The sequence below is a fragment of the Apaloderma vittatum genome, unplaced genomic scaffold (assembly GCF_000703405.1).
Source record: "Apaloderma vittatum isolate BGI_N311 unplaced genomic scaffold, ASM70340v1 scaffold25341, whole genome shotgun sequence".
In the NCBI taxonomy this organism is placed as follows: domain Eukaryota; kingdom Metazoa; phylum Chordata; class Aves; order Trogoniformes; family Trogonidae; genus Apaloderma; species Apaloderma vittatum.
Genome location: NW_009698940.1, coordinates 14,936 through 31,505, shown reverse-complemented (window position 1 = coordinate 31,505; position 16,570 = coordinate 14,936). Strand labels below are relative to the sequence as shown.

At 53.1% G+C, this 16,570-nt stretch overlaps 1 protein-coding gene across 1 annotated transcript in view; it reads right to left on the bottom strand.

Annotated features, from left to right (window-relative positions):
- LOC104280529 (microtubule-actin cross-linking factor 1-like) overlaps positions 1-16,570 on the bottom strand; it is a gene marked incomplete at both ends in the record, with an annotated part of 44,595 nt that overhangs the window by 15,359 nt on the left and 12,666 nt on the right. The window contains 17 exon segments of the mRNA XM_009878201.1: positions 15-479; positions 908-1,114; positions 1,383-1,616; positions 1,736-1,885; positions 3,317-3,550; positions 4,334-4,477; positions 4,568-4,783; positions 5,173-5,322; positions 5,821-6,546; positions 7,172-11,242; positions 14,132-14,267; positions 14,680-14,768; positions 14,869-15,021; positions 15,183-15,281; positions 15,935-16,042; positions 16,143-16,226; positions 16,533-16,570. The exon segment at positions 16,533-16,570 is cut by the window's right edge and continues 31 nt beyond it. Coding sequence (XP_009876503.1) covers positions 15-479; positions 908-1,114; positions 1,383-1,616; positions 1,736-1,885; positions 3,317-3,550; positions 4,334-4,477; positions 4,568-4,783; positions 5,173-5,322; positions 5,821-6,546; positions 7,172-11,242; positions 14,132-14,267; positions 14,680-14,768; positions 14,869-15,021; positions 15,183-15,281; positions 15,935-16,042; positions 16,143-16,226; positions 16,533-16,570 — 7,304 coding nt within the window.

The window sequence follows — 16,570 nt, the reverse complement described above, 5'->3', positions numbered from 1 at the left end:
TTCCTCTGGCCCACGCCCCCGGGCATCAGCCGTTGGGACTCTGCATCCCCGGCAGCTCCCTCCACATCCAGCACCTTCTGCCCCGACATGGTAACAAACCGCAGGTCGCCTTTGTGGGAGATCACGTCTTCCGAGAAGCTCCCTTGCCGCAGGAGCAGCTGCCGGAGGGCTGCGGGGTCGCTGTCCCCCTTGTACATCCCCTCCAGGTCCTGCTCCGCTTGCTTCAGCCAAGCCTCGAACTCCCCGTGATCCCTCAAGAACTTCTGCAGCTCGTCCCGCAGGACTTGCACTTGCTTGAGCCGCGTTTCCGACTGCGAGAGGGAAGCCGCGTACTGGTCCTTCAGCTCGGTCAGTCGGCCCTGGAGCCGGTCCCGCTCCTCCCCGGCCAGGCTGTGGCCGTGCTTGTCCAGGAAAGCCTGTGCCGACTGCGTGGCCAGGATGACGTCCTGCTGCTGGGACAGCAGCTCCTGGTGCTGGGCCTGAAAGATACCACGAGCAAAGGTGATGCTTGCAACCAAAGGTCTCTCCCACCAGCACCTGGTGGGTGCAGCGAGGCCTCTGCACCCTCCTACAGCTCCAGCAAGGTGGGGGATCACCCCAAGGCTGGCACACCGGCAGGTGCTCTGCCCACAGGAGAGTAACCCCTCATCTGACCATGATGGCAAACTCATCTCGTTACCCCGACTGCACTGTGCCGTGGCACCCACCCACCAGCATGGAGTGCACGTCCTCCAGGAAGCCAAGCAGGGAATTCCCAAGTCTCCCATATGGAAAATCAGCCTAAACGTGGCTTTCGGATGCCAGACCCATCTAACACCCCTCCTGCTCCCAGCTTGCATCAGCAGCTGGAGGCAGGGTCAGCGCATCAGGCAGAAAGCTTTGAGAGGGACAAGGGGTTGGTCCCAACCTTCAGCCTCTCGTACTGCTCATCCAGGCTCTCGGCAGCCGTGTCTGCTCCCAGGAGGTGGCTGTTACGTTTGCCCGTCCCTGGCGCCTGCTCAATGGGGTGCAGTCTGTACTCCAGGAGCCCTCCCGTCTGCTCCAGCGATGCCACCCACTTTAAGAGGGAATCAATCTTATTGCTGTTCTCCTCCAGCTCTTTGGCAGCTTTCACCTGAAAGCACAAAAGCTCCAGATAAGAATGACCTGGTTTATGCAATATTCAGCAAATGGCTGCAAGGGGCAGGGAGACACAGAAGAGAAAACCTCAAATGGTTTTCCCCAAACTGTGTCCCACCTCGCCCAGGGGACTGAGAAGAAGAATCGACGTTTTTGCACCACTTTACCCAGGGAAACACCAGGACCCCAAACGAATCTGCACTCACAGGACCTCACTGTCCAGTTCAAGCAGAGTCCAGCAGCTACAGCTCTTAGCACGTTACCTTTTCAGTCTCCTGCTGCACTGCAGCGGTCACAGCGCTCTCCAGCTCCTTCTGGGCCATCTCTGTTCTCTCCTGCAGCGACCGGTACTGCTCCTTGGCACGCTGGAGCTTCTCTTGCAGTGCTGCCAGCTCCCCGGGCTCCATCTTCGCCTTGTTCTCCTCCAAAAACTCCTCTGTGCTTTTCAAGACGCTGGCGAAGGAGGCGGCTCGGGTGTGCATGTTCCTCTGCAGCTCCTGAGCAGATGATGCCGTAAGTCTCCGTGCGCTCCCGAGGCAGCGCCCAGCCTTTCCCTCTTCCGACCCTCGCGTGTTTTGGGTGTTTTGTGGGTTTTGTTTTTTTCTAAAGCACTGACCTTAACATCGCTTTGCCTCTGCTGCAAGGCGGACAGGTCCCCTTCACTGGCTGCTCTCTGCTGCTCTGCCAGCGTGTTCTCTGCCTGGTCCAGCCAGCGGCTCAGCTCGGCCAGGCTCTGCGCCCGGGCTGCCTGCTGCTCCTGCAGCGTCTGCGGGCAGAGGGAAGGGGACAGGGGACAGTTAGTACCAGCACTGCACCCTCCACTCATGCACGTCACTGAAAAGCAAGGTGAGACGTTATGGCTGGAGCATCTCCTGAAGACAAGGATGCAGCACAGAAAACGGCTTTCGGAGCTCTCCGTGGGCTCCCTCTCAGGTTCACGCTGCGGGAACGGGGCCAAGGGGCCGAGTTCCTGCCCAGCAGGAGCTGCTCACTGCATTTTTGCCGCCATTCCTGCAGGTTTCTCTCTCTATCTGCTCCCTGAGAAGCCCGTTGAGCCCCAAAATGGAGCTACACTCCAGGTCACGCACTCCTCTCCCGGGAGAGCTCAGCTAGAAGTTTCCGTGCCTTTGTCATTTAATCTTACAAACGTTAAAATAGCAGCAGAAACTCCGAAGGTAGCGACAACCTGAGGTCAGGCAGCCCCACTGTGGAGCCCCAAACAACCCAAGCGGGCTGGTTTATTGATCCTTTGGTTGGAGAGGGAGCCTGGGAGAGAGAAAGCCTTTCTGTAGCTGATCCAACTCCTCTGTTTTGCCGCCAGAGCACAATACAGAAGCGCCTGTTTGAGCAATTGAGCATGATGTGACCTGAGAGTCCCTGCAACGTTTCTGTTCCCCTTTCCCAGGGAAGATAAAGGGTTTTTTTGAGTATCACTGGGCATTTCAGCAAGGTGATGTACAAACTTGTGCAAAACACTGTGCCTGTTTCTCCCAGTCATAAGATAAACAACAGAAGCAAATTGAAAGAGCCTTCTTAAGAGCTCTTCAGCTGCAAAGCGAGTTCTTCCTGGGTTAGGATGGGCGCACACTCAATCTGAAAAAGCAAAGCAAACTGGTTAATATACACACACACACTCCAGAAAGGACAGGCAAGAGTTACAGAGAACAACTGTTAATAAAAAACACAAGAATCCTGTCTTGAATAAGAGGATCCACGCAGCGATGGGTGCTGCAGCAATGCAGCAGGGACTTGCTTTTGTGGCTGCCTGCCGTCTTGATGCAGCGTCAGCTATTTCTCTGGGACAGCAATACCTGACTTGTGCAGTGGGAATAAGACATGAAAACCGCCAGGTATCTCTGGGGGCCCCTCCATGCAGGGATTTTCTGGTGGGGTTACATAGATCAGGGTTTATTCTACCCAGCTCAAAGCAAGGCGATGTCTAGCAGAGGACTGCCCGGCTGTGCTACCCAGACCTGGGCAGGGCTCGGTATTTTGGGAGGAAAGCGACTTTCTGCCCGGGAGTTACATGGTAGGAAGAAGAAAGACTTAAGAGGAAGCTCATGATGTGCTGTAAGAAGTCATAAACTGTGAGTGGCATGCACACAAAATCCCAATACGAGGTGTCTCAGCGCACGTTCTTGTGGCCGGGAAGCGCTTCAGCGAGCAAACTGCAGCCAGGAAGCAGATGTCTCACAACCTTCACCTGATCCATCTGCTCCACTTGCTGGAGACAGACCTGCAGGACCTCCACCCGAGCCGTCACACGCTCCGACAGGTCCCGGAAAGCTTTCTGCAGCTCATTGAGCAGCCTCAGGAGCTGTCTGCTCTGCTGAGGGGTTAAGTCCTGGGCGTGCTCCGAGATAAGGAACTGGATGTCAAAAGCGGTGGCATCGAGCTGAGATTTGGTGTCAGCGAGAGGCTCTTTCAGCTCCTGAAGGGGAGAGATGAGACCTGTCAGGCAAACCGACTCCACAGCCAGCGCTTTTCTGCACTGCCACCTGCAGATGGGACACGTGCACCTCAAAAAAGCGTTTTGTCACCAGAACAATCTGTCTCAAAAATACCCAAACGCTTCCCAAAAGCACGCTCAGCATGAAGGTGACAGCAGCAATTTTCTAGAGCTCCTCTGCCAAGAGGTTGCTTGGACTGTGCGTGCAAGACTGTCCTTGGGTCTGAAGATGACACAGACCTGGAGCTGCCAGCAGCCCCGTCCAGTCCACGGCGACTCCGTTTGCCACCCCCAGCTCTCAAACCTTTCGATCCCCTGACTTCAAGGCCAAGGTGCTACCAGCAAACAGGAGATGAACTGACCAAATCTTGAAAGCCAACTGCTTGAAGATGAACAAATGTGGAGGAGAGACTCCTCATACAGTCGATGGAGACCGGGGAAGGCATGGAGGGAAGGGGAGCCGCCACGGAGGAAACAGCTCACTCCCCAACATCACAGAGCCTGAGAGGAATCCCTCCCGGTCGCTCAGCCCCCACCGCACACCTGCATTTGAGCACGTTCCCCAAACGGCCAAAGCAGATGGTTTGCGTACGGTGGGAAAAAAATAATTTTGGAGCAAGTACAATATTGCTGCTCCTCCTGCAACAAAGGGTAAGAGCAAGCCCTTGGTAGGCTCTGGGAGGGAAGCAGGATTAAAAGCTTCTCCTCCGCACAGAGGACGGCACCTTCATCAGGCAGAAGGATTAGGGCCATTGCCATGGTTACCTTGTAGTGTTGCAGGCAGCGACTCAAGCTGTTCACATCGTGGTGGAAATCGCTGCCATCCAGCGACTCTGCGGTGCCAGAGACCCAGCGCAGCAGCTCCTGGAGTTTGCCCTGGAGAGTCTCGTGTTGTGCCAGGATTTTAGCCTTAAAAAGCAGAAACGCATCATTTACAGAAGGGGCAGAGCGCTCTGGGCAAGGAGCATTGGGATGCTCGGGGACAGCTGCCAGCTCTACCTTTTCGGTTTCTGCCGCCCCACGAAGGTTTTGCAGCCGGGACTCCAGGACATCGCTTGCAGAGCTCAGAGACTTATGGAGGTTCTTGGCATCCTTCTCCAAAGCCTTCAGTAATTGCTCGGGGACTTCTTCAGGGGGGTTGGCCACGATCCCCTTCACGGCATCCAACTCCTGATTCACCGGGAAGCTCAGCTCCTGCAGCTCAGCGCCCAGGGCCTGGGGCAAGAGAGCATCGTTATGTCTAAGAGACGGTGACTTCATCTTCCCGCTGCCAAAACCCAGAAAAGGTTTTGGAGACCCAGCTCTGAACATTGCGTCTATCTGCTAGAAAGATTCATCACCAGCCTCCAGCCCCACTCAGCTGCCAGCGCTCGCCAGTCTTTTTCCAGGCTGTAAAACTCATTTCAGCCAAGTTATTGTCTAAGCAGGGAGGAGAAGGTGAGCCAGAGGCAGGGCCAGAGCTGGGAGCGATGAGGTTTGCGTATAAATAAAGTTAAACCTGAGATTAACGTCCCCGGCTGGCTGCCAGGAGCAGGGAGGAGGCGCAAGGTGGGGAGAGCAGGGACGAGCTCTGTCCTGCCAAACGCCAGCCAAGCCCCGCTCACCTCCGCCTGCTGCAGCAGGTCGTGCAGGGCTGCCAAATTCTGCTCCGCCGGCTGCACCCGTTTGATTCTCATCTCGATGTCTCGGAGCATGGAGAGATACGATACCAGCTTCTCATCATGCTCCAGACACATCTTCTTGCTGAACAGGATCTACAGAACCGAATGGTAAAACAATACATCAAGTTTAGACAGAAGAGAAAACAAAGGGTTATGTACTATTCTTCTTTTCTCAAAGAAATCTGTTAATAACATTCCATCTCAGGGACTTTCCACTCTCTAGCCTTATCTACAAGATTTACTACAGGAAAAATAAAGCATCTGGCTCTTTTTCCAACATAAGCTTATAAATGGCCAGAGATCGCTGGTGTTGAAGTAAAAGTGCCAAAAAAGAGTCCTACTGATTAGTCATTTATAAGTAATGCTCTAGCAGAAAGAAGCCACAACTAAGCCTCGAGTGTTTTCAGCCGTACGTCACGGGGTCCTTGGCCAAATCCATTGCAGCTGATGCTGCAACATCAAGCTCTCAACATCCACTCCTCTCGTTCTGGCTGTCCTCTGCGCTGAGGACCTCGGACACATTTAACATCAAACACACACAAATAGCTCATTAAAAAAAAAAAGTCGAAATAGCAAAAAGCATTAAATTACCTGGGCTGGTCTCGTGGATTCGCTCGAGGTTTCCAGTAGCTCCCCTTCCGCTATCACAGGTAAGAGCAAGCCCCGATCGCCAGGACCTGGCTGCCTGGTCTTCCCCTGGGGTGTTTCTCCTTGGGATTTTGGGGGAACAGGGGCACCTCCTTGGCCTGTGCAGATCTCTGCTGTTTGCTCTTGCCGCATCTCTTCTCCAGGCTCAAGGACTACAGAGGTTTCCTGAACTTCTCTGGGTTCTTCTCTGATAATCAAGTCATGGGGCGGTTCTGCTGCAGGGGCTGTGACGGAAACATCACTGGTGGTTTCCTCTTTGGTATCTTCCTGGGTCACTCCCTCCTCCAGGCTCAATGCCACCGAGGAATCGCGACCATTTCTGATCCCACCTTTCACCACCTCTTGTGCTTCCTCTTTTCCTGGGGGCACAGGGAACACCTGAGCCCCTCCGAGGTCTTCTTTATCTTTCTTAGAAAGTATTTTCTTTTCATTTTCATCTCTGCTGCTCTCCCCATCCTTGGCTGAGTCTCTGGCCGGTCCAGCAGTAATCTTGGTGGTGGTTTCATGTTTCGGTTCTGGCATGCTTGAGACAAAGTCCTCCACCTTCTTCCCTGGAATTTCTTTGGAAATCCCAAAAGGAAGGGACTCCTTTTCTGCAGATTTCTCCGGCTGAGCGCTGTCTCCTGCAATACCCGTCTGTTTTGCTTTCTTCTTCTTGCTTTTCTGTTTCTGGGTAGGTTTTAGCTCAGTTTCACTTGTTTTTTCTTGCTCAACTGGACCTTTTGCACCCAGTCTCAGGGTTTCTCCTTCAGTGTCTTTGACAGTTCTTTTACCTGCAAGCTCATCTCCTGCAGGTTTCACCGCCATGCTGATCTCAGGGGGTTCTCCAGACTCTGTAAGACCTTTCTCTTGACCCACAGTAACAGATTCCCTCGGGGCTGCTGGTGTTACCCGGACCCGGCTGCCCACTTGCTCTCCTTGCTCAGAAGCCACCACTGCACCTTCTTCTCCTGCCACAACTCTCTCTGCACCTACAAACCCTCTCCTCCTCCCCTCACCATCTTCTTCTCTTCCTCCAAGACCAAGCCCTCCACCTTCTCTGTCCCTCGATCTTCTACTCCCCTTCTCGATTCCTTCCCCCAAGCTGCTCTCACCTGGGAGCTGCTTTTTGCAACCCTTTTCTCCGTCACCCTCACCACCACCGTCTCTCCGGGCAGAGCGGCTGTACCCACTGCTGAGGGGGGTTCTGGAGTCAGCTCAAGCCGTCCTTTTCCTCCAAGACCAAGCCCTCCACCTTCTCTGTCCCTCGATCTTCTACTCCCCTTCTCGATTCCTTCCCCCAAGCTGCTCTCACCTGGGAGCTGCTTTTTGCAACCCTTTTCTCCGTCACCCTCACCACCACCGTCTCTCCGGGCAGAGCGGCTGTACCCACTGCTGAGGGGGGTTCTGGAGTCAGCTCAAGCCGTCCTTGCAGCTGGCGACTTACACCACCCTCTGAAGTTTCCTGAGGCTTGGATGTCCCTTTGGTCTCTGTCACTGGGGCTCTCTTGGCAGCAGCGGCTGCACCTTCAGCCACATCGTAGCTCACGGCTTCAGATCCAGCTTTGTGCTCGGTGCCATCAGACTTCTTGGCAGCGCTGCTGGAGAGGATGACACCTTCCTCTTTTGGAGATATTGTTTCCATTTTTTCCTGGAAAAGGTGGGTTTTTTCTACTTTGCAGACCTCAGAACCATACGTGCCTTTGGGTGTCTGTGCATCCTGAAGACTTGCAGCTAATTTTTGGCTGATCAATCCTTTCTCAACAGCTTCCTTTAAAGCCAATCTTTTCCCACTGCCAGCATCAATAATTCCCCCAGACCTCATCTGGTTGGTGGCGATGACTGTGGCCATCTCCTCATCCAGCAGCCCTCTCTCCACGGCAGCCCTCAGCGAGAGCCTCTTGCTGACCGTACCCTCCACGACCCCGCCGCCGTCCGCCTGAGCCTGCAGCAGCCGCAGTGCGGGCAGAGTGTCCACCTTGCCCAGCCTCACCGCCTCGGCACACGTGAGCTTGCGCCCCGTCTCCTCATCCTTGACGGCTCGGAAGGGATGGACCTCCAGGTACCTCTGGCCAGATTCGATGTCAATTTTACATTTCTTGACGAACTCTGAGTAGGGAACGATCATGCAGGTCTCGGGATCTACAACTCCTTCTTGCATTTCTGAAGATGACAGGACTTTCTTCATCACCTGCTCAGGCAGCAAACCCTCCTTCACCGCTTGACAGAGTGCCAGCCTCTGGCCAGAAGCAGGATCAAAAAAGCTTCCACTCCCAGCCTGGATTTCTTGCACTTTCCTCTGGAAGTCTGGACTAACGAGCCCTAACGACACTGCCTGGGGCAAGGACAGTTTCTCCTCTGTAACTGGATGAATGTAGTCCTGCAGGCACACACTTTCAGCTTTCATGAGCTGGTTATACAAATCTTGATCGAGCAAACCATGTTTCATCGCATCGTTTACGGAAAGCCTCATTCCAGACTCGTGATGGATGATTCCTCCGTCAGCAATCTGCTTGGTCAAGAGCTGAAAAGCTTTCTCCTTTCCCAAGAGCCCTTTTTCAACAGACTGTGCGACACTCAAAGGCTGCTTAGTTTCAGGATCCACAATTCCGCTGGTCTCAGCCTGTAAGCTAATGAGCTTCTGCCTGGTCACCTCATCAATGTCTTTCCCTTTGGAAGCCTTCTCCAGCTTAACCAGCTCTTCCTGACTCATCGGCTCTACAAGGCCCAGATTTGAAGCCAAAGTGACGGATACTTTTTTGCCACGTTTCAAGTCAACAATCCCTCCAGTAGCCACCTGCCCTTCCAAGATCCTCATCGCCGTTTCCTTGTCCAGAAGGCCAACCGCAGCAGCGTCCTTGACAGAGTAGACAAAGTTATTGCCTGGGTCAAGAACACCACTTATCGCTTTGTCAGATGCAAGTACCTTCTGGAGAAGGTTCTCGCCCATCAGACCTTCTTCAATGACATCCTCGGTGGTTAATGATTCACACGTATGTGAGTCAAAAAAGCCACTGAACATCTTCATCTTCTCCATCAGCTTCACAGCCGTGTGGCTGGGCACCACCCCACAGGCTACTGCTTCATTTAGAAGAAGGGTCTTGCCTGTCTGCTCATGGATGATGCCACCGCTTTGGAGTTGTGTCAACAGCATCTCCAACGTGTCCTCCGCTCCCTGCTCTGCAGGGGCTGGCAGGGACGTTCCATCAACAGTCTCATCATCTAATACTTCTTCCCATTCTCCTTCATGCACTTCCAACACACTTTCAAGCTCTTCACTTGGCTTCTCTGTTTGCTCTGCCTCTCCAGTTTCAGGGAGCTCAACCTCCTCTCCTCCCAGCACGCCATTCTCAACTGTTTCCTCGTTTAGCAAATAAATCCCTCTTACATCTTCTGCCTCGAGTTCAGGTTCCTCCACACCTTGAGACCTCTCTGCCATGATTTCCAGTCTCTCTCTACTTTCTGCAACACCCATGGATACGCAGATTTCGCTTTTCACAACAACTGTCCCACTTGTTGATGCTCTCTTCTGACCTTCGATACGTTCCACTTGGAACTTGGACTCTTCCGCCCCGATCACTATTTCCTCTGTTTTCCTGAATGCACTACCAAGGTCACTGGGATGTCCTGGCAACAACAATTTTACCTCATGTTTGTCCTTGCTTATAGAAGCTACTGGCTCTCTTCCAAATTCAGCATCGTTTTCACTCTTGATGGCAGCCTGTTCCCTGTGGATCTGCTCTTGCTCCTCCACAAGCAGGATTTCTTCTGCATCCTCCAACAGGAGGCCTTCATGTCCCATCACCACCTCTCCATTCTCCAAGACAGTTCTGAGGGGTAGGATTTCTTCACTTTGTTCTTTTGGAGGAGCAAACTGAAAGTCAAGCTGCTGCAAGGCCAAGCCATTGCAAGGCTCTCTTTCAAGAGCTGCATCTACCTTTGGCTCCTCAAAGTCTTCACCCTCCTCCAACACGTGCGCACAGGATCCATTTTCTTGGGTTTGGATGAGGGCTTTAGTGAGATCGTTCAACTCTCCATCTACTAAGAGCAGCTTCTGCCCATTGTGGATGTTGATGTAGCTGTGGGTCATCAAGTGGAACATCAACCTTTCATCATCACTCCTTAGCAGAGGGTCACTCTGCTCTTTGGGACCCGTGGGACTCCTTCCAGAAGAGCTCTGGCCGTGCCTGCTTCCGCCTGGAGAGCCAGCGAGCTGCACGCTGGCCATGACATCAGGTACGACCACTGATTTCAGCTTCTTCGCCACATCTCTCTCCAAGATGCCATGTTCAACTGCCTTCTTCCAGGACAACACCTCAGTGGTTTCTGGTATAAAGAGAGCCTTAATGTGTTGCCTCTTGCTGAGAATCTTGTAAATCAACTCAGTAGACAGGATTCCTTGCTCTAAAGCATCTGCAACTGGGACAATCTCCCCCGTCTCTGGCCACAGAAGTCCCATGAAGGACCACAAGGATTCCAGGACCACCAATGCAATCCTTGGTGCTACCAACTCTTTCCTTAAAGCTTCATCCACCGTCAGTCTCTCTCCCGTGATGGTATCGACGATGCCACCTGTCTGAAGCTGCCGGATAAGGAGCGTGCAGGCCAAATCCTGGTCAATTAAATTATGTCTCACGGCCTCGTCCACAGTCAGCCTGTGCCCCGTCTTGGGGTCAACAATGCCACCAGCAAAGAGGTGAGCTTCCAGCAACCTTACCGTTACCTGCCTGTCTATCAGCCCTTCCTGCACCGCGCGGAAGATGCTGACTTCTCTGCCCGACTTCAGGCTCACCATCCCACCCGCCAGCTGCTTCACCGGGAGCAGCCTCAGCCCGGTCTCTCGGTGGACGATGCATCGGTGCAGAAGCTCGGCCAGGCTGATTTTCTCAGCGGTGTTGGGGTCAATCAAATCCTTCGCACCCTCCAGGTGAGACAGAAGTCTGGAATGAAGCTGGGGGCTAAGGAGCCTGTCTTGCACCGCTGTCTCCATGCTGATTCTGCCCTGACCGACTTTAAAGCCCCCAGTGACGAGCTCAGCTTCAAGAATCTTTAAACCAATGTGTTCACTGATCCTCCCCTCTTCTACAGCAGCAACAACAGGTAGGAGCTGCCTCCCTTCAGAGCTGACTTCTTCGACCTGGTGAAGAGCATCCTTCAACTCCTGCAGCACCTGGAACGTCCTGAGATCAATGATGTTTCTTGCCAGGCCTTTCTCCAAGGAGAGTTTCTCATTGGTGTCTGGAACAACTAAGTCAGATGTGATAACCTGGGCCTCCAAGAGGATGAGACCAGTGTCCTGATCTATAAGACCTCTCTGCATGGCAGCAAAAACAGGGAATATTTCTACTGTGCCAAGATCGATCACTCCTGCCACTGCTTCACTGCCCTAGAACAGAAAGAGAAGGAAAAGAATTAAAACAAAATCAAGCATTATCAGCACTCAGGTCGCACGAGTTCTGGGGAAGTCTCAGTTTCAAAAACAACAAAAGAAAAATTAAAAACCCCTCAACAGGCTAGAAAGGAGTCCCAAAGTGTTTGAAATGCAACACCAAAGGCATCACAGCACGCAAATTGGTGCATTTGCCAGCTTGCACGTCACCGGCAAGTTTTGATGCTCATCTAGTCCATCACCCAAATGCCTCCAGCATCCACCACCAGTAACGCAGCAAAGCAGCAAGCAGCAAAACCCAGAAGTCCTCCTGATGCTCCACAGAGAAACCGAAGGAAGGACACCAACAGGCACACCAAAGCAGCTCAACGACCCCAGTTTTAAAAAGTAAAGACAACACAAATCCCACTGGGTACTCATAGAGGAGGAAAAAAAACTCCAAAAATGTCCACTTCAGGGTCTCTAGGAACCTCTTCAAGTGCAGCTTCCGTGCTGGCTCCAGCCATGCTTTAAATCCTGCACTTCCCCAAGCAGATCTCAAGTGCCAGGACGGGCAGGGAACATCACAGACCCTCGTGCCACGGAGCAGCCCCCCGGCCACGCATGCAGGGCAGCTCCTCAAGCACAACCTCCTGCACTTCCCAGCTGCCAGGCTCTTCAGGCAGGGCAAAGGGGGAAATTCAAGAAGTTGGAGGTCCCAGCATGAAAACAGTGACAGACTGGGACCAGTCCATCTATTTCAATGTTTCTGGAAGGGCTTTTCTCCCCACAGGGAAGGTAACAATTGAGATGATAAAAAATAACGACTCTTTGGATGTTTGGGTTTCTGGTTGGGTATAAGGTTGGCGCAAGCACTAAAAGATTTTTGTGGAGATAGGGAGTAGGCAATCGTGATTGTGGAATCATTCTGTATCCCCAACACGTGATTTTTTTATAATTGGTGAGTCTAAGGGCACAGCTCGGTTACGGCACGGCTGGTCTGCCCATCTCCCCACCGCCTCCTGCTGGAAAAACCTCCACCAGCATCGCCAGACCCTGACATGCACGTTCAGAGATGAACAAGCCATGGAAAGACAGAGAAGAGGAAGGGGGAGAAAAAAAGAGAGGAAGATAAAAGATGGGAGAAGGTGGTAAAAGGCTTTTACTTACCCGAGTTGCAGGGTGTGCCTTGAGCAGTTAAAGACAGAGCCTTATGGAGCAGTTCAGCCGTATCACACACAGTGTAAAGCTTGGTGTTAGCGTCCAGCATGCGACTGCTTTTGTTTGCCAAAAGAACCCCCCACACACAGGTCGTCCTCTTTCACTTTGTGTGTTTTGGTTTGTTTAAATCCCGGAGGGGTTAGTTCAAACTTGTAAGCAAGGATGTCAGTTAATCATAAAAACAGTTGACATGGAACACAAACCGTACAGGGACACATCATGCTCAATTTAGCGCGTTCTGCTTTGCATTTTTGTCTTTTGTCACTTCTTTCGGACGGTTGGATGTTTCCAGCAAGCAAATGTTAAAAGAGTTCCTCAGGCTCCCTCTACAGTGAAGCAACTGCACCGCACAGGAGCCACAGGGATCGTCCTGCAGCCGCTGCCAGCCCTCCTTTGGGTCCCTTTGGCTTCGTGGAGAGCGTGACTGAAAACTGTTCTAGCCGGAGCCCCAAAGCACGCTCTGTACGAAAACAGGCCGGCTTTTGCTCCAAAGTCATTTTCCTGCCCGGGAAGGAGGAAAAGGGGAAGGAGAAAGCATCCTTTCCACAGGCGGGCTGCTCCCCGCTGCTCTCTTGGCAGCGGCAGGAGAAGTATCAAAGCTGTGATGGCTCAGCGGCGACTAACGAGCCGGTTTGCTCACAGCAAGCTCTCTGCCACCAGCACAAGGGCTAAACGGCTTGCAATAGAAAGCGTTTACTGCACTGAGACACCTGAAAGGTGCTATATAGTCTAATTTGGAGAGAAACGCTATAGGTTTAGGTGAAAGCTGGGCAGGCAGATTTCAAACAAGCAGCCCTATCACCCTCTTCTCCTGAGCAGCTTGAACAGGGCTTCACTCACGGACTCCAGAGCCAAAACCTGCGTCACGCATCCAGATTGGAGCGGGCTGTTGCTTCAGGGTACAGGGAGTCAGCAAGCAAACACACAAATAAATCCATCGACACATGTATATACACTTATATAACACGTACACGTATATCTGTGAATGACCAAAGACAGCTCGTAACACAGGCAATAAGGATGCGCTTTCAGCCCTCCCTGCCCAGCGAAACAAGGACGGGGACTGGCAGGAGGGGATGTGAACGGGGAATGGGTCCAGCTATGGGTTGTGAAGGTCTCCCAGGTCAGCTGAGGGCCTGGATGGCGCAGTTGGCTTCCACTGAGGGCAGCGACTTCATTCAGCTGAGACAAACCTCTTGCCAGACCCTGAGCTACATGAGCCTGCACGGGCAAACACTCTTCTGCAGAACCCCACCTCCTCATGCCTCCTGCAGCCTGTGAGATGGAGCCCTCCGTGCTCAAAGCACCCAAAGGGCATCCCCCAGAGGGCACAGGTTTGTTAACGGGACCGTTTCCAGGACAGCGGTCCATCTACATCCTTGCCCACCAAGCGTGAACAAGGCAACCTTTGTGCACAGGGCAGAGCTCGGATGGAAAACCCTGTAAAGGAGAGCTCCCCCACAGACCTGGAAGGCAGCGGGCAACTGGCTCCTGCTTGGCCTCCAGCCTGGATGCTGCAGGTCACACACAGAGAGAAGAGAAGGGAGGGCAACCACGTGCAAGTAAGAAAGGTGATGGTCTGCAAGTGGCTGGTGGCCACGAGATAGCAACTGAGTAAAACCTTTTTTCACACCCTGAGAAGTGCTTCGTGTCTGTGCAGCCACGGGACCAAGCAGAGACCAGTACCTTGTGCTCTGTCTCCTGAGCCAGCTGGCTCTGGAGCTGCTGGAGCTGCTCCGTGGAGTCGCTGCAGAGCTCCTGGTATGTCTCCTTAAGGGCACCGATCTGAGCAGAAATCTGTTCCTTCTCCGGATGGGAAAGCCTGCAAGGGGAAGGGAAAATCTCTCAGGGAAACTGCACAAACCGGCTCCTGGCTCTGCAGAATCAACATGTTCTTCTGCAGAAGGAAATGGCCAAACCCACCACAAGTCCCCTCTTCCCACTGCCCCACTCCTTGTCTGGCTCAGCTAAAATCAGCAAGGGGCAACTGTGCTCAGCAAAGACTGACCTGCACTGTAATCATCAAATCCCCAGATATACAGGGCTGGATCGCTGCTAAAGGGGATTAATAGTGTTGCAACAGCAACACAGCTCTTGTTGCAGATAACAAAGAAGACAACCGTCACGTGAAGCTCATCAATGTTTTTAACAGGAGTCGGGCTCTGGACCCCAGGGACACCGGCTCTGAGGTATCTCATCTCTCCCTGCCTGTCCCCTCCTCGGGCCACACTCACTTGTGGCTGTGCTTTGCCAGGAAGATTTGTGACGTTTTGATGGCCTCAGAGATCTGCTCCTTCTTCGCAGCCAGCTCCTCATTCAGGGCCTGTCAAAAAAAAAAAAAACAGAGGAAGAAAGAAACTTAGCTAAGCTGTGGAAAAAGAGCAGAAATTAAACAAATTGTCTGACAGTTGCCTGCAGTTTACCTGCTGCTCCGAGATGGATTTCTCGATGTCGCCCAGCTCTCTGCTCCCAGCAGCAGATGTCCTGCCTTGCACGCTCTGCTTCAAGCCCAGGGCCCAGCCCAGGAGCTCCTTCACCTTGTCCACATGCTCCTGCTTCTCCTCCTCCACTACTTTCTGCAAAGGGGAAGAGAACCACATCAAAGGGGTCCCAGATTTCCAGAGGTGGAGGAGAGGTTGTCAGGAGCCCGAGATGTAACCAGAGCAGCAACCTTGGGGGCACTGGAAAATAAATCTATCCATTTTGAATAGAGCTCGGTTCCGTACGACACCCTTACCTCCTCCTCCTCCAGCCGCCGGAGAGCATCGCTGATGTACTTCACGTGCTGCGTGGTCAGCGTCACCAGAGCCGTATAGCGAGTCCGCAGATCCATGAACTGAAGGGAGAGAGGGGGAAACGCAACGCATTAGCCGTGACCGGCGGATCCGGAGTGACGTTACTTTCCAGTACATGACAGGGAGGCACCATCTCTCGCTTGGGAAGCCCCCCAGGCACCTCGCAGACCCGGCCCGGCATCAATGAGATGCAACGAATCTGACGGGGAGGGTTGTGGCCACACACGGCATGCTGCACGACACTGGAGCGAAGGGGAGACTCCGGTCACGGACACTGGGGCGGATGCTCAACTCTTACAAAAGGGCTACCGGGATCTTTTCATGTCCACACAGAGCAGACAGGACTTTGGGTCCTTAAGGGTCTCATCCCAAAGATCCACACACAGTAACGCTGCAAGGCGCTCTGGTTATTTACCTCGCAAAGCCGAAGGGCTGAGCCGACCCCGCTGGATTTGACCCAGGGGTTGGTTCCCAGAAGTCCAGGTATTTCATACCTGGTGCTTAGAGCACTAAGCCATCCTCTCTGGCTATTGGAAAAAACAGCGAGGGTGGAAATTTTATTTGCAAAAGAGCGTTCAGGAGAAAGGAGCTCATTTCACAGAGGCTGCTCAGAGGTTTGCTGGCGTCGAAAAAAAAAAACAACCACCACCCCGTACAGTTTCTCCCTCGTGAGGGCAGGCGGCCACGCTCCTACCTCCTGCGTGATTGCATCCGAGGATGAAAGCATGCGCCGGCGTTTCATGGGAGACTTCTGCTGCGACTCGACAAACGCCCGATACGTCATGAGCTGCAGCTCGTAGTCCTGCAAACACGACCAGAGACACGGAGCTCGTGAGATGCAAACTGTGCCAGGGCCCTTTCTGCCCAACCAGCCTCATCCAGGTGACAGAAGGGACGCGTACCTTGACAGCAGCTGAGTATTGCTGGGAGAATTTCTGACACTGGTCCAGTTTGGCTTGATTTTTCTCAATTTCTGCAGCCAAAGCCTTCAAGAAAATTCAGAGCAAAAACGGTCGTGAGGACAGCTGGGTGGTGAGCTGCATTTCTGTTCCCATCTGTCCCTTTTTGAGTGAAATCTTTATCCTCTTGAAATTTTTTATGCAAGTCTTGTCTCCACCTCGAGCTAAGCAGAGCTTCTCTGCTTCCCAGACACCCAGCTCAGGCCTGCAGCCTCTTCCCCACTGCACCTCCTATTTTCAAGCTCCCAGACGAAAAGATCTCGATAAAAGCAAAGAAGTGACAGGGTCCCTGCAGCAACCGTGCCAGCCAGACACCACGAGGTCCTGCCTCACCGTTTGCTGGCTCAGCTGCTCCGACAGCGCCCGGCTGT